Source organism: Lonchura striata, chromosome 33 (genome assembly GCF_050655825.1).
Source record: "Lonchura striata isolate lonStrDom1 chromosome 33, ASM5065582v1, whole genome shotgun sequence".
Lineage (NCBI taxonomy): Eukaryota > Metazoa > Chordata > Aves > Passeriformes > Estrildidae > Lonchura > Lonchura striata.
In genome coordinates this window covers 6730844-6751393 of record NC_140735.1, presented here as the reverse complement: position 1 = coordinate 6751393, position 20550 = coordinate 6730844, and the positions used below count along the sequence as shown (strand labels likewise).

At 48.5% G+C, this 20550-nt stretch overlaps 1 protein-coding gene and 1 long non-coding RNA gene across 12 annotated transcripts; both read right to left on the bottom strand.

Moving 5' to 3' along the window:
* LOC146764566 (uncharacterized) lies at positions 1 to 3676 on the bottom strand. Its single transcript, XR_014950737.1, has 2 exons — positions 3228 to 3676; positions 1 to 2066 (listed from the first exon to the last, which is right to left on the bottom strand). It is a non-coding gene; the product is annotated as an uncharacterized LOC146764566 (long non-coding RNA).
* Positions 3677 to 6857: 3181 nt separating this feature from the next.
* On the bottom strand, positions 6858 to 20396 carry SCN1B (sodium voltage-gated channel beta subunit 1). Of its 11 annotated transcripts, none has more exons than XR_014950750.1 (7): positions 20256 to 20396; positions 17217 to 17383; positions 15845 to 16085; positions 13804 to 13939; positions 9021 to 9151; positions 8885 to 8907; positions 6858 to 8469 (listed from the first exon to the last, which is right to left on the bottom strand). XR_014950750.1 is itself a non-coding variant. In XM_085564547.1 (6 exons), exons 1-5 carry the CDS (start codon positions 20287 to 20289, stop codon positions 9091 to 9093), a joined length of 639 nt encoding a protein of 212 aa, XP_085420673.1. In that variant the 5' UTR covers positions 20290 to 20396; the 3' UTR covers positions 6858 to 8941; positions 9044 to 9090. The 11 variants fall into 11 exon arrangements, 6 of the variants coding, with proteins under 6 accessions (XP_085420673.1, XP_085420676.1, XP_085420675.1 ...); XR_014950751.1 differs by having other exon boundaries at positions 8885 to 8941; positions 9044 to 9151; XR_014950752.1 differs by having other exon boundaries at positions 8885 to 8969; positions 9072 to 9151.
* Between the last annotated feature and the right edge of the window lie 154 nt (positions 20397 to 20550).

Genomic DNA, 20550 nt, shown 5'->3' with positions numbered 1-20550 from the left:
TTTGGGGTTAAAAATTTTTATTTTGGGTCCGAAAGGCGCGAGGGGGGTGGGGGGGAAATCCGAATTTTGGGGTAAATAATGCGAATTTTGGGGTTAAAAAATCCCAATTTTTGGTCAAAAATCCGATTATTGGTACAAATTCCCGATTTTCTGTACAAATTCCGGATTTTTGGGTTCTAAAATACCGATTTTCGGGTTATAAATTCCCGATTTTTGGTACAAATTCCCGAATTTTGGTACAAATTCCCCATTTTTGGGTACAAAATTCCGATTTTCGGTACAAATTCACGATTTTTGGGTACATATTCCCCATTTTTGGTACAAATTCCCCATTTTTGGGTAGAAAATTCCGATTTTGGGTACAAAATTCCGATTTTCGCTACAAATTCCCGATTTTTGGGTACATATTCCCCATTTTTGGTACAAATTCCCCATTTTTGGGTAGAAAATTCCGATTTTGGGTACAAAATTCCGATTTTCGCTACAAATTCCCGTTTTTTGGGTACAAATTCCGATTTTCGCTACAAATTCCCAATTTTCGGTACAAATTCCCGGTTTTTTGGATACAAATTCCCGTTTTTTGTGTCCAAATTCCCGTTTTTTTGGGTACAAAATTCCGATTTTCGCTACAAATTCCCCTTTTTTTTGGGTACAAATTCCCGATTTTTGGGTACAAATTCCCGATTTTGGGTACAAAATTCCGATTTTCGCTACAAATTCCCGGTTTTTTGGGTACAAATTCCCGTTTTTTGGGTGCAAATTCCCGATTTTTGCTACAAATTCCCGATTTTGGGTACAAATTCCCGATTTTGGGTACAAAATTCCGCTTTTCGCTACAAATTCCCATTTTTTTGGGTACAAATTCCCGATTTTCGGTACAAATTCCCGTTTTTTTGGGTACAAATTCCCGATTTTCGGTACAAATTCCCGTTTTTTTGGGTACAAATTCCCAGTTTTCGCTACAAATTCCCGTTTTTTTGTGTACAAGTTCCCGTTTTTTTGGGTACAAATTCCCGGTTTTGGGTACAAATTTCCAATTTTTGGGTACAAATTCCCGATTTTTGGGTACAAATGCCGATTTTCGCTACAAATTCTCGATTTTTGGGTACAAATTCCCGGTTTTTTTGGGTCCAAATTCCCGATTTTTGGGTGCAAATGCCGATTTTCGCTACAAATTCCCGATTTTGGGTACAAAATTCCGATTTTCACTACAAATTCCCGGTTTTTTTGGGTACAAATTCCCGTTTTTTTGGGTACAAAATTCCGCTTTTCGCTACAAATTCCCGTTTTTTTGGGTACAAATTCCCGGTTTTCGGTACAAATTCCCATTTTTTTGGGTACAAATTCCCGGTTTTTTGGGTACAAATTCCCGATTTTGGGTACAAAATTCCGCTTTTCGCTACAAATTCCCGTTTTTTTGTGTACAAGTTCCCGTTTTTTTGGTACAAATTCCCGGTTTTTTGGGTACAAATTTCCAATTTTTGGGTACAAATTCCCGATTTTTGGGTACAAATGCCGATTTTCGCTACAAATTCCCGGTTTTTTGGGTACAAATTCCCGATTTGGAGTACAAAATTCCGATTTTCGCTACAAATTCCCGATTTTTGGGTACAAATTCCCGTTTTTCGGTCCAAATTCCCGGTTTTTTTGGATCCAAATTCCCGTTTTTTGGGTCCAAATTCCCGTTTTTTGGGTCCAAATTCCCGTTTTTTTGGTACAAATTCCCATTTTTTGGATCCAAATTCCCGTTTTTTGGATCCAAATTCCCGTTTTTTGGATCCAAATTCCCGTTTTTCGGGTCCAAATTCCCATTTTTTCGGTCCAAATTCCCATTTTTTGGGTCCAAATTCCCGGTTTCCGGCGCACATTCCCGGTTTCCGTCTCCATTGCGGTTTTGGGCTGAAATCCGGCGGTTTTGGTCAAAAGGCGCCCCCCAGCAGCGCCACCCGCGGCCCCCCCAGGCTGACGATGGCGGGCGGCGGCCAGATGACGTAAGCGGGCAGCGCTGACGTCAGCAGTGACGTCATCGGCGGCGGCATCGGTGACGTCATCGGCGGGCAGGGCGGCTGGGGGGGGGAGGGAAAATGAGGGAGAAATAATGGGAATTTTGGGGGGAAAATGGGGATTTTGGGGTGAAAAAAGGGGATTTTGGGGGGAAAAATGGGGATTTTGGGGGGAAAAAATGGGGATTTTGGGGGGAAAAATGGGGATTTTGGGGGGAAATAATGGGAATTTTGGGGTGAAATAATGGGAATTTGGGGGGGAAATAATGGGAATTTGGGGGGGAAATAATGGGGATTTTGGGGTGAAAAAAAGGGAATTTTGGGGGTTAAAGAATGGGAATTTTGGGGAGAAATAATGGGAATTTGGGGGGGAAATAATGGGGATTTTGGGGGGAATAATGGGAATTTTTGGGGGAAAAAAGGGGAATTTTGGGGTGAAATAATGGGAATTTGGGGGGGAAATAATGGGAATTTTGGGGTGAAATAATGGGAATTTTGGGGGAATAATGGGAATTTTGGGGTGAAATAATGGGAATTTTGGGGATAAAGAATGGGAATTTTGGGGATAAATAATGGGAATTTTGTGGGATAAAGAATGGGAATTTTGGGGTGAAATAATGGGAATTTTGGGGGGAAATAATGGGAATTTTGGGGGGGGAAATGGGGATTTTGAGGGGAAAAAAAGGGAATTTTGGGGGGAAATAATGGGGATTTTGTGGGATAAAGAATGGGAATTTTGGGGATAAATAATGGGAATTTTGTGGGTTAAAGAATGGGAATTTTGGGGTTAAAGAATGGGAATTTTGGGGGGAAAAAATGGGAATTTTGGGGTGAAATAATGGGAATTTTGGGATAGAAAATGGGAATTTTTGGGGGTAAGAAATGGGAATTTTTAGGGTTAAATAATGGGAATTTTGGGGTGGAAAATAGGAATTTTGGGGGTGGGAAAAATGGGAATTTTGGGATAAAAAATGGGAATTTTTGGGGGGTAAAAAAAAAAGGGAATTTTGTGATAAAAAAAGGGAATTTTTGGGGATAAAAAATTGAAATTTTGGGATAGAAAATGGGAATTTTGGGATAAAAAAATGGGATTTTTTGGGGTGAAAAATGGGAATTTTGGTATAAAAAATGGGATTTTTTGGGGGTAAGAAATGGGAATTTTTGGGGGTAAGAAAGTGGGGATTTTGGGGTAATTTTGGGGTGGAAAATGGGAATTTTACGCACCTGGGCGGGGCCCGGCGGGCGGCGCCGGGGGCGGGCGCGGCCCCGGGAGCGGCGGCGGGAGCGGCGGCGGCAGCAGCGGCACAGGAGCCCCATGGCCCTGCGGGAATGGGGCGAAAAACGGCGAAATCGGGCAAAAAAACCCCAAAATCAACCCAGGGCACCCCAAAAGGAGCCAAAGGTCCCGAAATTGTCCCAAAAAAACCGGCCCGAAATGAGCGAAATGTCGCAAAATGGCTCAAAATCAACCCAAAAATTGGCCCCGATGGAGCCAGAATTGCCCAAAATAGCGAAATATTTCAAAGAATCCCCCAAATTTCCCCCCAAAAAGCCCAAATTCCCCCCAAAATTCCCCCAAATTCCCCCCAAATCCCACAAATTCTTCCAAAATCCCCCAAATCTCCCCAAAATTCAGCCAAATTCCCAAATCCCCCCCAAAATTCCCCCTAAATCCCCCCAAAATTCCCCCTAAATCCCCCCAAAATTCCCAAATCCCCCCCAAATTCCCCCCAAATTCCCCAAATTTTCCCCAAAATTCCCCCAAATCCCCCCAATTTTTCCAAAATTCCCCCAAATCCCCCCAAATCTCCCCAACATTCTCCCAAATCCCCCCAAAATTCCCCCAATTTCCCCCAAATTTTGCAAATGCCCCAAATTCTCCCAGATTTTCTCCAAATTCTCACAAATCCCCCCCAATCCCCCCAAAATTCTACCAAAATTCCCCCAAATCCCCCAAAATTCCCCCAAATCCCCCAAGAATTCACCGAATCCCCCCAAAATTCCCTCAAAATTCCCCCAAATTTTCCAAATCCCCCCAAATTCTCTCCAAATTCTCCCAAAATTCCCCCCAATCCCCCCAAATTTCCCAAAATTCCCCCAAAATTTCTCCAAATTTCCCAATTCCCCCAAAATCCCCCCAAATTTCCCAAGAATTCCCCAAATCCCCCAAAAATCCTCCCAAAATTTCCCCAAATCCCCACAAATTCCCCCAAATTCCCCCAAAATTCCCCCAATTTCCCCGAAGTTCTCCAAAATTCCCCCAAATCTCCCCAAAATTCCCCCAATTTCCCCCAAATTTTCCAAATCCCCCCAAATTTCCCCAAATTCCCCCGAAATTCTCCCAAATTCCCCCCGAATCCCCCAAAATTTCCCCAAAATCCCCCAAATTCCCCAAATTCCCGCCAAATTTCCCCCAATTCCCCCAAATCCCCCCAAAATTCCCCCCAATCCCTCCAAATTCCCCAAATTCCCCCAAATTCCCCCAAAATCCCCCAAAATCCCCCAAAATCCCCCCAATTTTTCTCCAAATTCTCACAAATTCCCCCCAAAATTCTACCAGAATTCCTCCAAAATTCCCCTAAATCCCCCCAAAATCCTAAAATTCCCCCAAAATCCCTCAAGAATTCCCCCAAATCCCCCCGAAATTCCCAAAATTTCCCCAAAATTCCCCCAAATTTCCCCCAAGAATCCCCCCAACCCCCCCCCAAAATTCCCAAATCCCCCCGAAATTCCCAAAATTCCCCCAAATTTCCCCCCAAATCCCCCCGAAATTCCCAAAATTTCCCCAAAATTCCCCCAAATTTCCCCCAAGAATCCCCCATACCCCCCCCAAAAATTCCCAATTCCCCCCAAAATTCCCAAAATTCCCCCAAAATCCCTCAAGAATTCCCCCAAATCCCCCCAAAATTCCCAAAATTCCCCCAAATTTCCCCCCAAATCCCCCCGAAATTCCCAAAATTCCCCCAAATTTCCCCCAAATTTCCCCCAAGAATCCCCCATACCCCCCCCAAAATTCCCAATTCCCCCCAAAATTCCCAAATTTCCCCCAAATTCCCGATTTTCCCTCGCCTGATCCGGGAGTTTCTCCCCAAATTCGGCCGCGGCCGCTCTGGGGTTTTTGGGGGGGCGGGGCCGCGTTTTTGGGGCGCGGTGACGTCATCGCCCCCGGCGCTTCCCTCCCCCCCCCCGTGACGTCACCGGCGCCCCGAAAACATTAATTAAAAACCCGAAGCCTTTAATTGGAGCCCCAAATTGGGGCCCGGCCCCAAATTAAAGCCCAAAACCCGCCCGGGCACCCCAAAAACCGGCTCGGGGGATGGATGACGTCATCGAGCCCCAAAATAAGCTCAAAACACCCCAAAAACCGGCTCGGGGGCTGGATGACGTCATAGAGCCCCAAAATAAGCTCAAAACACCCCAAAAACCGGCTCGGAGGTTTGATGACGTCATAGAGCCCCAAAATAAGCTCAAAACACCCCAAAAACCGGCTCGCGGGTTTGATGACGTCATCGAGCCCCAAAATAAGCTCAAAACACCCCAAAAACCGGCTCGGGGTTGGATGACGTCATCGAGCCCCAAAATAAGCTCAAAACGCCCCAAAAACCGGCTCGGGGGCTGGATGACGTCATCGGGAATGGGGGCGGGGCTTCGGGAACGGGACCCGAAATTTGGGATGAAAAAACCCGAAAATTTGGGATGAAACCCCCCAAAAATTTGGGATGAAAACTGCGAAATTTGGGATGAAAATCCCGAAATTTGGGATGAAAATCAGGAAATTTGGGATGAAACCCCCGAAATTTGGGATGGAAACACCAAAATTTGGGATGAAATCCCCCAAAATTTGGGATGTAACCCCCGAAATTTTGGATGAAACCCCAAAAATTTGGGATGAAAACCACAAAATTTGGGATGAAAACAGTGAAATTTGGGCTGAAAACCCCAAAAATTTGGGATGAAAACCCGAAATTTGGGATGAAAACCCCAAAAATTTGGGATGAAAACCCGAAATTTGGGATGAAAAGCCCAAAATTTGGGATGAAAACCCAAAAATTTGGGATGAAAAGCCCAAATTCGGGATTCAGAGCCCCAAAATTTGGGAATGGAGCCCCAAAATTCGGGATTGCGACACGAAATTTGGGAATTGAGGCCCAAAATTTGGGAATTGAGCCCCAAAATTTGGGAATTTGACCCCAAAATTTGGGAATTTGACCCCAAAATTTGGGAATTGAGTCCCAAAATTTGGGAATTTGACCCCAAAATTCAGGAATTTGACCCCAGAATTTGGGAATGGGATATGAAATTCAGGTTCTGGGGCCCAAAATTTGGGAATTTGACCCAAAAATTTGGGAATTTGACATGAAAATTTGGGAATGGGACCTGAACATTTGGGGATTTAACCCCAAAATTCACATTCTGGACCCAAAGATTTGGGAATGGGACCCAAAATTTGGGACCTGGACCCCAAAATTCAGGAATGTGACCCCAAAAATTGAGAATTTTACCCCAAAATTCGGGAATTGGGCCCCAAAATTTGGGAACTTGACCCCAAATTAGGGAATTTGACCCCAAAATTTGGGAATTGAGCCCCAAAATTTGGGAATTTGAGCCCCAAAATTTGGGAATTTGAGCCCAATATTTGGGAATTTGAGCCCCAAAATTTGGGAATTTCTCCCCAAAATCGGCCCCGGACCACCCCAATGACGTCATCGACCGGTCCCGATGACGTCACCCACCTCATTTACATACAACTAATTTGCATAGCCCACCTCCCCTCCATTCTTCATTTGCATACCCCTCATTAGCATAAATTTATTTGCATATTGGCGACCCTCCGACAGCAAGAAGTCAAGGCAGTCCAGCTGATTTGCATGTTCATTTGCATGTTCATTTACATATCGGGGCTTGGCACAATTAATCCGTTAATTATGGCACTCATTTGCATACGGGCGCTCGTTTGCATACAGCGATGTGTTGACACGGCGGTGCTCATTTGCATACGGTGCTCGGTGCTCATTCGCATGCCCCGCCTCATTTGCATGTTCATTTGCATTTCACAAGTCAGTGAGATGTGCATTTGTGCGGCTGTGTGGGTGCTCATTTGCATAAGGCTTGCTTATTTACAGCTCATTTACATATTAATTTACCCGCGGTTACAATTCTCGCTCGTCGCCACCTCATTTGCATATTAACACGGCAACGTTCCATTTGAATAACACCTCATTTACATATATTTACACGTCCCTCATTTGCATACAACCAACGTATGTATTGCCACGCCCCCTCATTTGCATAAAGTGCTGTCGAGTTGCTTGTCCTATCTCATTGACGTATTGCTCATTTAAATATCACATTTGCATACCGCTCATTTGCATGCACACACCATCACACATTGGGGGGGGGAAGGGACCCAAATTTGGGGAATTTTATCCCAAATTTTGGGGATTTTTCCCAAAAATTTGGGGTTTTTTTTGTCCCAAACTATGGGTTTTTCCTCCCCAAATTTTGGGGAATTTTCTGTGAAATTTTTTGGGATTTTTTTCCCTCAAAATTTTCGGCCATTTTCTCCCAAATTTTGGCGTTTTCCACCTGAAATTTGGGATTTTTTTACATCAATATTTTGGGAATCTTTTTTTTCCTAAAATTTTTGGGATTTTTCTCCTCAATTTTTTGGAATTTCCCCCCAAATATTTCGGAACGTTTCAGGAAATTTTAGATATTCTCTTTCTCAAATCTTTTGGATTTTTTTTTTCTCAAATTTTTTTGGTTTTTATTTCCCAATTTTTTTTGGGTAAGATTTTCCCTAAAATCTTTGAATTTTCCCCCAAATTGTTGAGATTTTTTTTTTTCTCCTCAAATTTTTGGGATTTTTCCCTCAAATTTTGAGGATTTTTCCATCAAATTTTACAGATTTTTCCCTCAAATTTTTTGGGTTTTTTCCCTCAAATTTTTTGAGTTTTTTTCCCTCAAATTTCAATAATTTTCCCCCAAATTTTTTGGGGATTTTCCCTCCAAAATTTTGGGAATTTCCCCCCCAATTTTTGGGAATTTTCCTCCAAATTTTGGGGTGGGGGAGGGGTTGGGGGAGTCCCCCCCGGGGGGTTATTGCAGGGGGGGGCCGGGGTCACTCAGGGGTCAGAGGTCACTCAGGGTCACTCAGGGTCAGTCAGGGGTCACTCAGGGATCAGTCAGGGGTCACTCAGGGGTCACTCATTGGTCACCCAGGGGTCACTCAGGGGTCACTCAGGGGTCAGAGGTCACTCACGGTCACTCATTGGTCACTCAGGGGTCACTCAGAGGTCAGAGGTCACTCAGTGGTACTCAGGGGTCACTCAGGGGTCAGAGGTCACCCAGGGGTCAGGGGTCACTCAAGGGTCAGAGTTCACTTCAGGGTCATTCAGGGGTCACTCAGGGGTCACTCAGGGGTCAGAGGTCACTCAGGTTGATTCAGGGGTCAGGGGTCACTTAGGTTCACTCATTGGTCACTCAGGGTCACTCAGGGTCAGTCAGGGGTCACTCAGGGGTCATAGGTCACTCAGGGTCACTCATTGGTCACTCAGGGTCACCAAGGGGTCACTCAGGGGTCAGAGGTCACTCAGGGTCACTCATTGGTCACTCAGGGTCACCCAGGGGTCACTCAGGGGTCAGAGGTCACTCAGGGTCACTCAGGGGTCACTCAGAGGTCAGAGGTCACTCAGGGTCACCCAGGGGTCACTCAGAGGTCAGAGGTCACTCAGGGTCACTCAGGGGTCACTCAGAGGTCAGAGGTCACTCATTGGTACTCAGGGGTCACTCAGGGGTCAGAGGTCACTCAGGGGTCAGGAGTCACTCAAGGGTCAGAGTTCACTTCAGGGTCATTCAGGGGTCACTCAGGGGTCACTCAGGTTCACTAAGGGGTCACCCAGAGGTCAGGGGTCACACAGGGGTCACTCAGGGGTCACCCAGGGGTCACTCAGGGGTCACCCAGGGGTCACCCAGAGGTCAGGGGTCACTCAGGGGTCACTCAGGGGTCACCCAGAGGTCAGGGGTCACGCAGGGGTCACTCAGGGGTCACTCAGGGGTCACCCAGAGGTCAGAGGTCACCCAGGGGTCACTCGGCCGCCTGCCCGCCGTTCTCTTTGCTCTCCGAGGTGATGGCCAGGTACTCCGAGCTGGGGGAGGGGCCAGGCCGGGCTGGGGGCGGGGCCAGCCCTGGCCACGCCCACCCAGGCCACGCCCACAGCCCCAAGCCACGCCCACCCAGGCCACGCCCCTTTCCGCCATTTTAAACCCCAATTTCCCCTTTTTTTACCCAAATTTTTGCTTTTTTCACCCCAATTTTCACCTTCCCACCCCAAAATTCAGCCACGCCCCCTCAGGCCACACCCAAACAAAGCCACGCCCCTTTCCGCCATTTTAAACCCCGATTTCCCCCTTTTTTTACCCAAATTTTTGCTTTTTTCATCCCAATTTTCACCTTCCCATCCCAAAATTCAGCCACGCCCCCTCAGGCCACACCCAAACCAAGCCACGCCCCTTTCCGCCATTTTAAACCCCGATTTTCCCCCTTTTTTACCCAAATTTTTGTCTTTTTTACCCCAATTTTCACCTTCCCACTCCCAAAATTCAGCCACGCCCCTTCAGGCCACACCCAAACCAAGCCACGCCCCTTTCCGCCATTTTAAACCCCGATTTTCCCCCTTTTTTTACCCAAATTTTTGCTTTTTTCATCCCAATTTTCACCTTCCCACCCCAAAATTCAGCCACGCCCCTTCAGGCCACACCCAAACCAAGCCACGCCCCTTTCCGCCATTTTAAACCCCGATTTTCCCCCTTTTTTTACCCAAATTTTTGCTTTTTTCATCCCAATTTTCACCTTCCCACCCCAAAATTCAGCCACGCCCCTTCAGGCCACACCCAAACCAAGCCACGCCCCTTTCCGCCATTTTAAACCCCGATTTTCCCACTTTTTTACCCAAATTTTTGCTTTTTTCACCCCAATTTTCACCTTCCCACCCCAAAATTCAGCCACGCCCCTTCAGGCCACACCCAAACCAAGCCACGCCCCTTTCCGCCATTTTAAACCCCGATTTTCCCACTTTTTTACCCAAATTTTTGCTTTTTTCACCCCAATTTTCACCTTCCCACCCCAAAATTCAGCCACGCCCCCTCAGGCCACACCCAAACCAAGCCACGCCCCTTTCCGCCATTTTAAACCCCGATTTTCCCACTCTTTTACCCAAATTTTTGCTTTTTTCACCCCAATTTTCACCTTCCCACCCCAAAATTCAGCCACGCCCCCTCAGGCCACACCCAAACCAAGCCACGCCCCTTTCCGCCATTTTAAACCCCCATTTTCCCACTTTTTTACCCAAATTTTTGCTTTTTTCACCCCAATTTTCACCTTCCCACCCCAAAATTCAGCCACGCCCCCTCAGGCCACACCCAAACAAAGCCACGCCCCTTTCCGCCATTTTAAACCCCCATTTTTCTACCAATTTTCCCATTTTTTACCCAAATTCTCCCATTTTTTACCCCAATTTACCCCTTTTTAACCCAATTTTCACACCTTCACCCCCAAAATTCAGCCACGCCCCCTTTTGGCCACACCCCACCCAAGCCACGCCCACAGCCTTTAAGCCACGCCCCTTCCGCATTTTAAACCCCATTTTCACCCCAATTTTCACATTTTCCTCCCAATTTTTCCATTTTTTACCCCAATTTCCACCTCTTTACCCCAATTTTCACCTTCCCACCACCAAAATTCAGCCACGCCCCTTCAGGCCACACCCAAACCAAGCCACGCCCCTTTCCGCCATTTTAAACCCCCATTTTTTACCCCAATTTTCCCATTTTTTACCCCAATTCTCCCATTTTTTACCCCAATTTCTCCCTCATTCTCCTCCCAATTTACCCATTTTTAACCCAAATTTTGCCTTTTTCACCCCATTTTTTACTTTCTCCATTCCCAAAATTCAACCACGCCACCTCAGGCCACACCCAACCCCAAGCCACGCCCACTCCCTTTAAGCCACGCCCCTTTCCACCATTTTAACCCAAATTTTCCCATTTTTTACCCCAATTTTCCTCCCAATTTCCCCATTTTTTACCCCAATTCTCCCATTTTTTACCCCAATTTCCCCTTTTTTATCCAGAATTTCACACCCCCAAATTGAGCCACGCCCCCTTTGGATCACTCCCAACCCCAAGCCACGCCCACACCCTTTAAGCCACGCCCCTTTCCCCCATTTTAACCCAAATGTTCCCATTTTTTACCCCAAATTTTCCCTTTTTCACCCCCATTTTTAACTTCCTCCATTCCCAAAATTCAGCCACGCCCCCTTTGGACCACACCCATTAAGCCACGCCCATTTCCGCCATTTTAACCCAAATTTCCCCATTTTTACCCCAATTTTTCCCTTTTTCACCCCCATTTTTAACTTCCTCCATTCCCCAAACTGAGCCACGCCCCCTTCAGGCCACACCCAACCCAAGCCACGCCCACAGCCTTAAAGCCACGCCCCTTTCCGCCATTTTAACCCAAATGTTCCCATTTTTTACCCCAAATTTTCCCTTTTTTCACCCCCGTTTTTAACTTCCTCCATTCCCAAAATTCAGCCACGCCCCCTTCGGACCACACCCATTAAACCACGCCCACACTCATTAAGCCACGCCCACAGCCTTTAAGCCACGCCCCTTTCCGCCATTTTAACCCAAATGTTCCCATTTTTTACCCCAAATTTTCTCTTTTTCACCCCCATTTTTAACTTCCTCCATTCCCCAAATTGAGCCACGCCCCTTCAGGCCACACCCAACCCAAGCCACGCCCCTTTCCGCCATTTTAAACCCCCATTTTTCTCCCAATTTCCCCATGTTTTACCCCAATTCTCCCAATTTTTTTACCCCAATTCTCCCATTTTTTTTACCCCAATTTTCACACCTCCACCCCCAAAATTCAGCCCTGCCCCTTCGGACCCCACCAACCCCAAGCCACGCCCACACCCATTAAGCCACGCCCCTTTCTGCCATTTTAACCCAAATTTCCCTGTTTTTACCCCAAATTTTCCCTTTTTCACCCCCATTTTTAACTTCCTCCATTCCCAAAATTCAGCCACGCCCCCTTCAGGCCACACCCATTAAGACACGCCCCTTTCCGCCATTTTAACCCAAATTTCCCTGTTTTTACCCCAAATTTTCCCTTTTTCACCCCCATTTTTAACTTCCTCCATTCCCAAAATTCAGCCACGCCACCTCAGGCCACACCCAACCCAAGCCACGCCCACAGCCTTTAAGCCACGCCCCTTTCCGCCATTTTAAACCCCCATTTTTCTCCCAATTTCCCCATGTTTTACCCCAATTCTCCCAATTTTTTTACCCCAATTCTCCCATTTTTTTACCCCAATTTTCACACCTCCACCCCCAAAATTCAGCCCTGCCCCTTCGGACCCCACCAACCCCAAGCCACGCCCACACCCATTAAGCCACGCCCCTTTCCGCCACTTTAACCCAAATTTCCCTGTTTTTACCCCAAATTTTCCCTTTTTTCGCCCCCATTTTTAACTTCCTCCATTCCCAAAATTGAACCACGCCCCCTTCAGGCCACACCCAACCCAAGCCACGCCCACACCCATTAAGCCACGCCCCTTTCCGCCATTTTAACCCAAATTTCCCCATTTTTACCCCAAATTTTCCCTTTTTTCACCCCCATTTTTAACTTCCTCCATTCCCAAAATTGAGCCACGCCCCCTTCGGACCACACCCATTAAGCCACGCCCACACCCATTAAGCCACGCCCCTTTCCGCCATTTTAAACCCCCATTTTTCTCCCAATTTCCCCATGTTTTACCCCAATTCTCCCAATTTTTTTACCCCAATTCTCCCATTTTTTTACCCCAATTTTCACACCTCCACCCCCAAAATTCAGCCCTGCCCCTTCGGACCCCACCAACCCCAAGCCACGCCCACACCCATTAAGCCACGCCTCTTTCTGCCATTTTAACCCAAATTTCCCCGATTTTAACCCAAATTTTCCCTTTTTTCACCCCCATTTTTAACTTCCTCCATTCCCAAAATTGAACCACGCCCCCTTGGATCACTCCCAACCCCAAGCCACGCCCACACCATTAAACCACGCCCCTTTCTGCCATTTTAACCCAAATTTCTTCATTTTTACCCCAAATTTTCTCTTTTTCACCCCCATTTTTAACTTCCTCCATTCCCAAAATTGAGCCACGCCCCCTTCGGACCACACCCTTTAAGCCACGCCCCTTTCTGCCATTTTAACCCAAATTTCCCCATTTTTACCCCAAACTTTCCCTTTTCCACCCCCATTTTTAACTTCCTCCATTCCCCAAACTGAGCCACGCCCCCTTCAGGCCACACCCAACCCAAGCCACGCCCACAGCCTTTAAACCACGCCCCTTTCCGCCATTTTAACCCAAATTTCCCCGTTTTTACCCCAAATTTTCCCTTTTTTCACCCCCGTTTTTAACTTCCTCCATTCCCAAAATTCAGCCACGCCCCCTTCTGACCACACCCATTAAGCCACGCCCACACCCATTAAGCCACGCCCCTTCCCGCCATTTTAACCCAAATTTCCCCATTTTTACCCCAAATTTTCTCTTTCTTCACCCCCATTTTTAACTTCCTCCATTCCCAAAATTGAACCACGCCCCCTTGGATCACTCCCAACCCCAAGCCACGCCCACACCCATTAAGCCACGCCCACGCCCATTAAGCCACGCCCCTTTCCGCCACTTTAACCCAAATTTCCCCGTTTTTCGCCCCGTTTTCGCCGGGATTTTCGGCGTCCCCGCCCACTCACGCGCTGTCGGGGGGCGGGGCCGCGGCCGCCACCTTGCGGTAGCAGTAGAGCATCTCGGCGGCGAGCCAGAGCGTCAGCACCACGATCAGCACGTACATCAGGATCTCGGAGACGATGGACGCCAGGTCCCGCCGCGCTGCGCGAAAATCCCGGGAAATCACCCCGAAAATCCCCCCGGAAAAATCCCGAAAAATCCCCCCCCCGCCTCAAAAAAATATCCACCGAAAAATCACCAAAAATCCGGTAAAAATTCCCCCAAAATTATCTTAAATCCTTCTCTGGAAAGGCCCCGAATTGGCCCAAAAATCCCCTAGAGGGATCCCCCGGAAAATCCCAAAAAATCCCAAAAAATCCCCCCCCCCTCAAAAAAATATCCACCGAAAAATCCCCAAAAATCCAGTAAAAATTCCCCCAAAATTGTCTTAAATCCTTCTCTGGAAAGGCCCCGAATTGGCCCAAAAATCCCCTAGAGGGATCCCCCGGAAAAATCCCAAAAAATCCCCATAGCACAAAAAAAATATCCCAGGAAAAAATTCCCCTGAAAAATTCCCCAAAAATTGGGTAAAAATTTAAAAATTCCCGCCAATCGCGTCAAATCCCTCCCGGAAAATGCCCAAATCACCCCAAAAATCCCCTGGAAAAATCCCAAAAAATCCCCATCCCAAAAAAAAAAATATCCTGGGAAAAATTTCCCCCAAAAATCCAGTAAAAATTCCTGCCAAATTGTCTTAAATCCTTCTCCGGAAAAGCCCCAAATCACCCCAAAAATCCCCCCGAGGAATCCCCTGGAAAAATCCCGAAAAACCCCCCGCCAAAAAAAAATATCCCGGGAAAAAATTTTCACCAAAAAAATCCCCAAAAATCCGGTAAAAATCCCGAAAAAACGTGGGGAAAATTTCCCCAAATCCCTCCGAAAAAACCCCAAAATTTCCCCAAAACTCCACACAAAAAAAATCCACCAAAAAATCCCTAAAAATTCCCCCCAAAATCCGCCAAAAATCCCCCAAATGTTTCCAAATCCCTCCCAAAAAACCCTCAGTCCCCTCCAACTCCATCCCAGTAACTCCCAGTTCCCTCCCAGTTCATCCCAGTTCCTCCCAGTTTATCCCAGTCCCTCCCAGTTCCCTGCCAGTCAATCCCATTAATTCCCAGTCCCCTCCCAGTAACTCCCAGTCACTTCCCAGTTCCCTCCCAGTTTCTCCCAGTCCCTCCCAACCACCTCCCAGTTTATCCCAGTTTGTCCCAGTTTATCCCAGTTTGTCCCAGTTTATCCCAGTCCCTCCCAGTTTATCCCAGTCCCTCCCAACCACCTCCCAGTCCCTCCCAGTTGATCCCAGTCCATCCCAGTTGCCCTCAATGAACTCCCAGTGTTTCCCCAGCTCCCCCTGGTGGCGTCTTTGGGAACTGCAGCGTCCTCCCAGTAACTCCCAGTCCCTCCCAGTTCATCCCAGTCCCTCCCAGTTTGTCCCAGTCTGTCCCAATCCCCTCCCAGTTCCTCCCAGTCCACCCAAGTCCACTCTCAGCCCATCCCAGTCCATCCCAGTTCCCCCTTAATCCTTCCTAACTCCCTTTTACTCCGCCTCAACTCCCTCTAACTCCATCCCAGTAACTCCCAGTCCCTCCCAACCACCTCCCAGTCCCTCCCAGTTTATCCCAGTCCATCCCAGTTGCCCTCAATGGCCTCCCAGTTTATCCCAGTCCATCCCAGTTGCCCTCAATGGCCTCCCAGTGTTTCCCCAGCTCCCCCTGGTGGCATCTTTGGGAACTGCAGCGTCCTCCCAGTAACTCCCAGTTCCCTCCCAGTTGATCCCAGTCCATCCCAGTTTCTCCCAGTCCATCCCAGTTTATCCCAGTCCTTCCCAGTCCCTCCCAGTTTATCCCAGTCCCTCCCAGTTGCCCTCAATGAACTCCCACTGTTTCCCCCACTCCCCCTGGTGGCGTCTTTGGGAACTGCAGCGTCCTCCCAGTCCCTCCCAACCACCTCCCAGTCCCTCCCAGTTTATCCCAGTCCCTCCCAGTTTATCCCAGTCCCTCCCAGCACCTTTCTCCACCACGGCCAGCCGCAGGGTCTGGTTCCTGGCCAGGCTGTAGGTGTAGCCCTCGAAGGTCAGGTTGCGCCGCAGCCGGCACACGTAGTGCCCGGCGTGGCCGCGCTGCACCGCCTGCAGCCACACCGACAGGTCCTGCAGGTCCCGCGTGCCCCGCGAGCCGTTCCAGGACAGCACCCCCCAAAACGGCCCGGGAGCCACCCACTCGCCCTCCTCGGGGCTGTAGTGCAGGATCTGCGCCGGGAAAAACCAGGAAAAACCAGTAGAAACCAGTAAAAACCAGTAGAAACCAGTAAAAACCAGTAGAAACCAGTGAGGTTTGGCGGGAAGGGCTTGGAAACGGGGCTTAGCTCAGTGGCGCCATCTGATGGCCGAGTTTGGTATTGCAACGGCGCCGTATCGCGGCTCCCAGTCGCTCCCAGTTCAGCCCAGTCACTCCCAGTATGGCCCAGTGGCTCTCCTGGGTCTCCCCAGTAGCTCCCAGTGCCTCCCAGTAGCTCCCAGTGCCTCCCAATACATCCCAAGGCTCTCCCCAGTAGGATTCAGTGGCTTCCAATTCCCTCCCAGTTTGTCCCAGTTCCTCCCAATCCCCTCCCAGTTCGTCCCAGTCCCTCCCAGTTGATCCCAGTCCCCTCCAGTTGATCCCAGTCCCTCCCAGTTGCCCTCAATGAACTCCCAGTGTCCTTCCCGCTCCCCCTGGTGGCGGCTTTGGGAACTGCAGTGTCCTCCCGGTAACTCCCAGTTCATCCCAGTTTATCCCAGTCCCTCCCAGTCCATCCCAGTCCCTCCCAGTTGATCCCAGTCCCCTCCCAGTTTATCCCAGTCCCTCCCAGTTGATCCCAGTCCATCCCAGTTGCCCTCAATGAACTCCCAGTGTTTCCCCAGCTCCCCCTGGTGGCAGCATCGGGAACTTCAGCATCCTCCCAGTAACTCCCAGTTCATCCCAGTTTATCCCAATCCCCTCTCACTTCGTCCCAGTCCCTCCCAATCCCCTCCCAGTCCATCCCAGTCCCTCCCAGTCCCTCCCAATCCCCTCCCAGTTCCCTCCCAGTAACTCCCAGTCCCTCCCAGTCCATCCCAGTTCCTCCCAATCCCCTCCCAGTCCCTCCCAGTCCCTCCCAATCCCCTCCCAGTTCCTCCCAATCCCCTCCCAGTCCCTCCCAATCCCCTCCCAGTCCCTCCCAATCCCCTCCCAGTCCATCCCAGTCCCCTCCCAGTCCCTCCCAATCCCCTCCCAGTTCCCTCCCAGTAACTCCCAGTCCATCCCAGTCCCTCCCAGTTCCTCCCAATCCCCTCCCAGTCCATCCCCGTCCATCCCAGTCCCTCCCAATCCCCTCCCAGTCCGTCCCAGTCCCTCCCAGTGACCTTCTCGAAGTGGGGGGCCCCCTCGGGCCGGAAGAACCACTCGCTCTCGGCCTCGGCCGGGGTCTCGCTGCGGCGCTTGCAGGCGATGCAGAGCAGCCGGAACGGCGCCCCCAGCACGGCCTCGGTGCCCGAGGCCACCTCCACGCACCCCCCCAGGGCCCCCGAAACTGCGGGAAGAGGGAAAAGGAGGGGGTCGGGAGGGAATTCCCGGATTTGACCGAAATTCCCAAAAAAAACCCCGCGAAATTCCGCCGAGATTCGGCCGAGAAGCCTCGAAAAGCCGCCGCGAAATGGGTGAGATCGACCCGAATTGGACCCAAAAATCCACCCGCAGGATGCCCAAAATTCCAGAGGGGGTGGGAAAAATGGGTCAGGAAGGAATTCCCGAATTTTCCCCAAATTTAAAAAAAAATCCTGCAAAATTCCATCAAAATTTGACCCAAATTTGGTCAAAATACCTTGAAAAGCCATCCCAAAATGAGTGAAATCGACCCAAATTGGACCAAAAATCCACCCCCAGGATGCCCAAAATTCCAGAGGAGGTAGGGAAAAAGGGGTCAGGAAAGAATTCCCGAATTTTCACGGAATTCCAAAAAAATTCCCACGAAATTCTGTCGAAATTTGACGGAAATTTGGTCAAAAAACATTAAAAAAAATCCAAAAATGGTTCAAATGGACCCAAAATCAATCCACAATAAACCCACAGGATGCCCAAAATTCCAGAGGGGGTGGGAAAAATGGGGTCAGGAAAGAATTCCCAAATTTTCCCTGAATTTCAAAAAAAATCCTGCAAAATTCCATCAAAATTTGACCCAAATTTGGTCAAAATACCTTGAAAAGCCATCCCAAAATGAGTGAAATCGACCCAAATTGGACCAAAAATCCACCCACAGGACGCCCAAAATTCCAGAGGGGGTGGGAAAAATGGGGTCAGGAAAGAATTCCCGAATTTTCATGGAATTCCAAAAAAATTCCCACGAAATTCTGTCAAAATTTGACCCAAATTTGGTCAAAATACCTTGAAAAGCCATCCCAAAACGGGTGAGATCGACCCAAATTGGACCCAAAAATCCACCCACAGGATGTCCAAAATTCCAGAGGAGGTGGGGAAAAAGGGGTCAGGAAAGAATTCCCAAATTTTCACGGAATTCCAAAAAAATTCCTGCAAAATTCTGTCGAAATTTGATGGAAATTTGGTCAAAAAACATTAAAAAAAATCCAAAAATGGTTCAAATGGACCCAAAATCAATCCACAATACACCCCCAGGATGCCCAAAATTCCAGAGGGGGTGGGAAAAAGGGGATCAGGAAAAAATTCCCAAATTTCCCCGAATTTCAAAAAAAATCCTGCAAAATTCCATCAAAATTTGACCCAAATTTGGTTAAAAAAACATCCAAAAATGCTTAAAATGGACCCAAAATCCACCCCCAGGACCCCCAAAATTCCAGAGGGGGAGGGAAAAGGGGGTCAGGAGGGAATCCCCAAATTTTCCCCAAAATTCCCCAAAAAATCCCCAAATTCCCCAAAATTCCCAGCAAATTTACCCCAAAATTCACAAAAATCCAAGTTAAAAGGGACCCAAAATGTCCCAAAATCCCCCCAAAAAAATCCCAAAAATTTGGGATTGGGGATCGGGGGGTTCCGGAATTCCCAAAAATTCCCAAAATTCTCCTGAGATTTGCGCCGAATCTGCCAAAATCTGCCCAAAATTCATCCAAAAAATCCAGCCCTGAACCCCAAAATTCACCCAAAATCGGGCAAATTGGACATTTTGGGATTCCAGGGGAAATTTTGGGCCATTTTGGGGACATTTTGGTGACATTTTGGGACATTTTGGCCATTTTGGGGCCATTTTGGTGAAATTTTGGGACGTTTTGAGGACATTTTGGGGACATTTGGGGCCATTTGGGTGACATTTGGGACATTTTGGTGACATTTTGGGGACATTTGGGGCCATTTTTGGGACATTTTGGGCCATTTTGGGGCTATTTGGGGCCATTTTGGGAGATTTGGGGCCATTTCGGGCTATTTTGGGGACATTTGGGGCAATTTTGGGGCCTTTTTGGGGACATTTTTGGGCCATTTTGGGGCCATTTTGGGCCATTTTGGGTCCATTTTGGGGCCATTTTGGACCATTTTGGGGACATTTCGGTCCATTTTGGGCCATTTTTGGACCATTTTGGGTCATTTTTGGACCATTTTGGGGCCATTTTCGGCCATTTTGGTGACATTTTGGTCCATTTTGGGCCATTTCGGGCCCATTTTGGGCCATTTTTGGACCATTTTGGGGACATTTTGGGCCATTTTGGTGCCATTTTGGGTCCATTTTGGGTCCATTTTGGTCCATTTTGGTCCATTTTGGTCCATTTTGGGCCATTTTGGGACCATTTTGGGTCCATTTTGGGCCATTTTGGGTCCATATTGGGTCCATTTTGGACCATTTTGGTCCATTTTGGGGCCATTTTGGTCAATTTGGGACCATTTTGGGTCCATTTTGGGCCATTTTTGGACCATTTGGGGCCATTTTGGGTCCATTTTGGTCCATTTTGGGCCATTTTGGTCCATTTTGGTCCATTTTGGGACCATTTTGGTCCATTTTGGTCCATTTTGGTCCATTTTGGGTCCATTTTGGGACCATTTTGGTCCATTTTGGTCCATTTTGGGGCCATTTTGGGACCATTTTGGTCCATTTTGGTCCATTTTGGGTCCATTTTGGGCCATTTTTGGACCATTTTGGGCCCATTTTAGTCCATTTTGGTCCATTTGGGTCCATTTTGGGCCATTTTGGGACCATTTTGGTCCATTTTGGTCCATTTTTGGACCATTTTGGGCCATTTTTGGACCATTTTGGGCCCATTTTAGTCCATTTTGGTCCATTTTGGACCATTTTGGGGCCATTTTGGTCAATTTGGGTCCATTTTGGGGCCATTTTTGGACCATTTTGGGCCATTTTTGGGCCATTTTGGTCCATTTTGGACCATTTTGGGGCCATTTGGTGCCATTTTGGCTCCGCCGCCATTGGCGGCTCCCGAACTCACCCTCCAGGAGCCCGAGGAGCAGCGGCAGCAACATGGCGGCGCTTCGGCAATTTCCGGACACCTTCGGCTCTTTCCGGCGCCCCTGCGCTCACTTCCGGTCCGCTCCGCTTCCTCCCCCCCCTCTTCGGCAATTTCCGGACACCTTCGGCTCTTTCCGGCGCGCTGCCGCTTTCCCCGGCGCAGTTCAGCCCAGTTCAGCCCAGTTCAGCCCAGTTCAGCGCCTCCGTCCCCCTCACCCCTCTCGGGCCGGCCCATGGGCGCCTCCCCCGCCGCAGGAGGAGGACGAGGAGGAGGA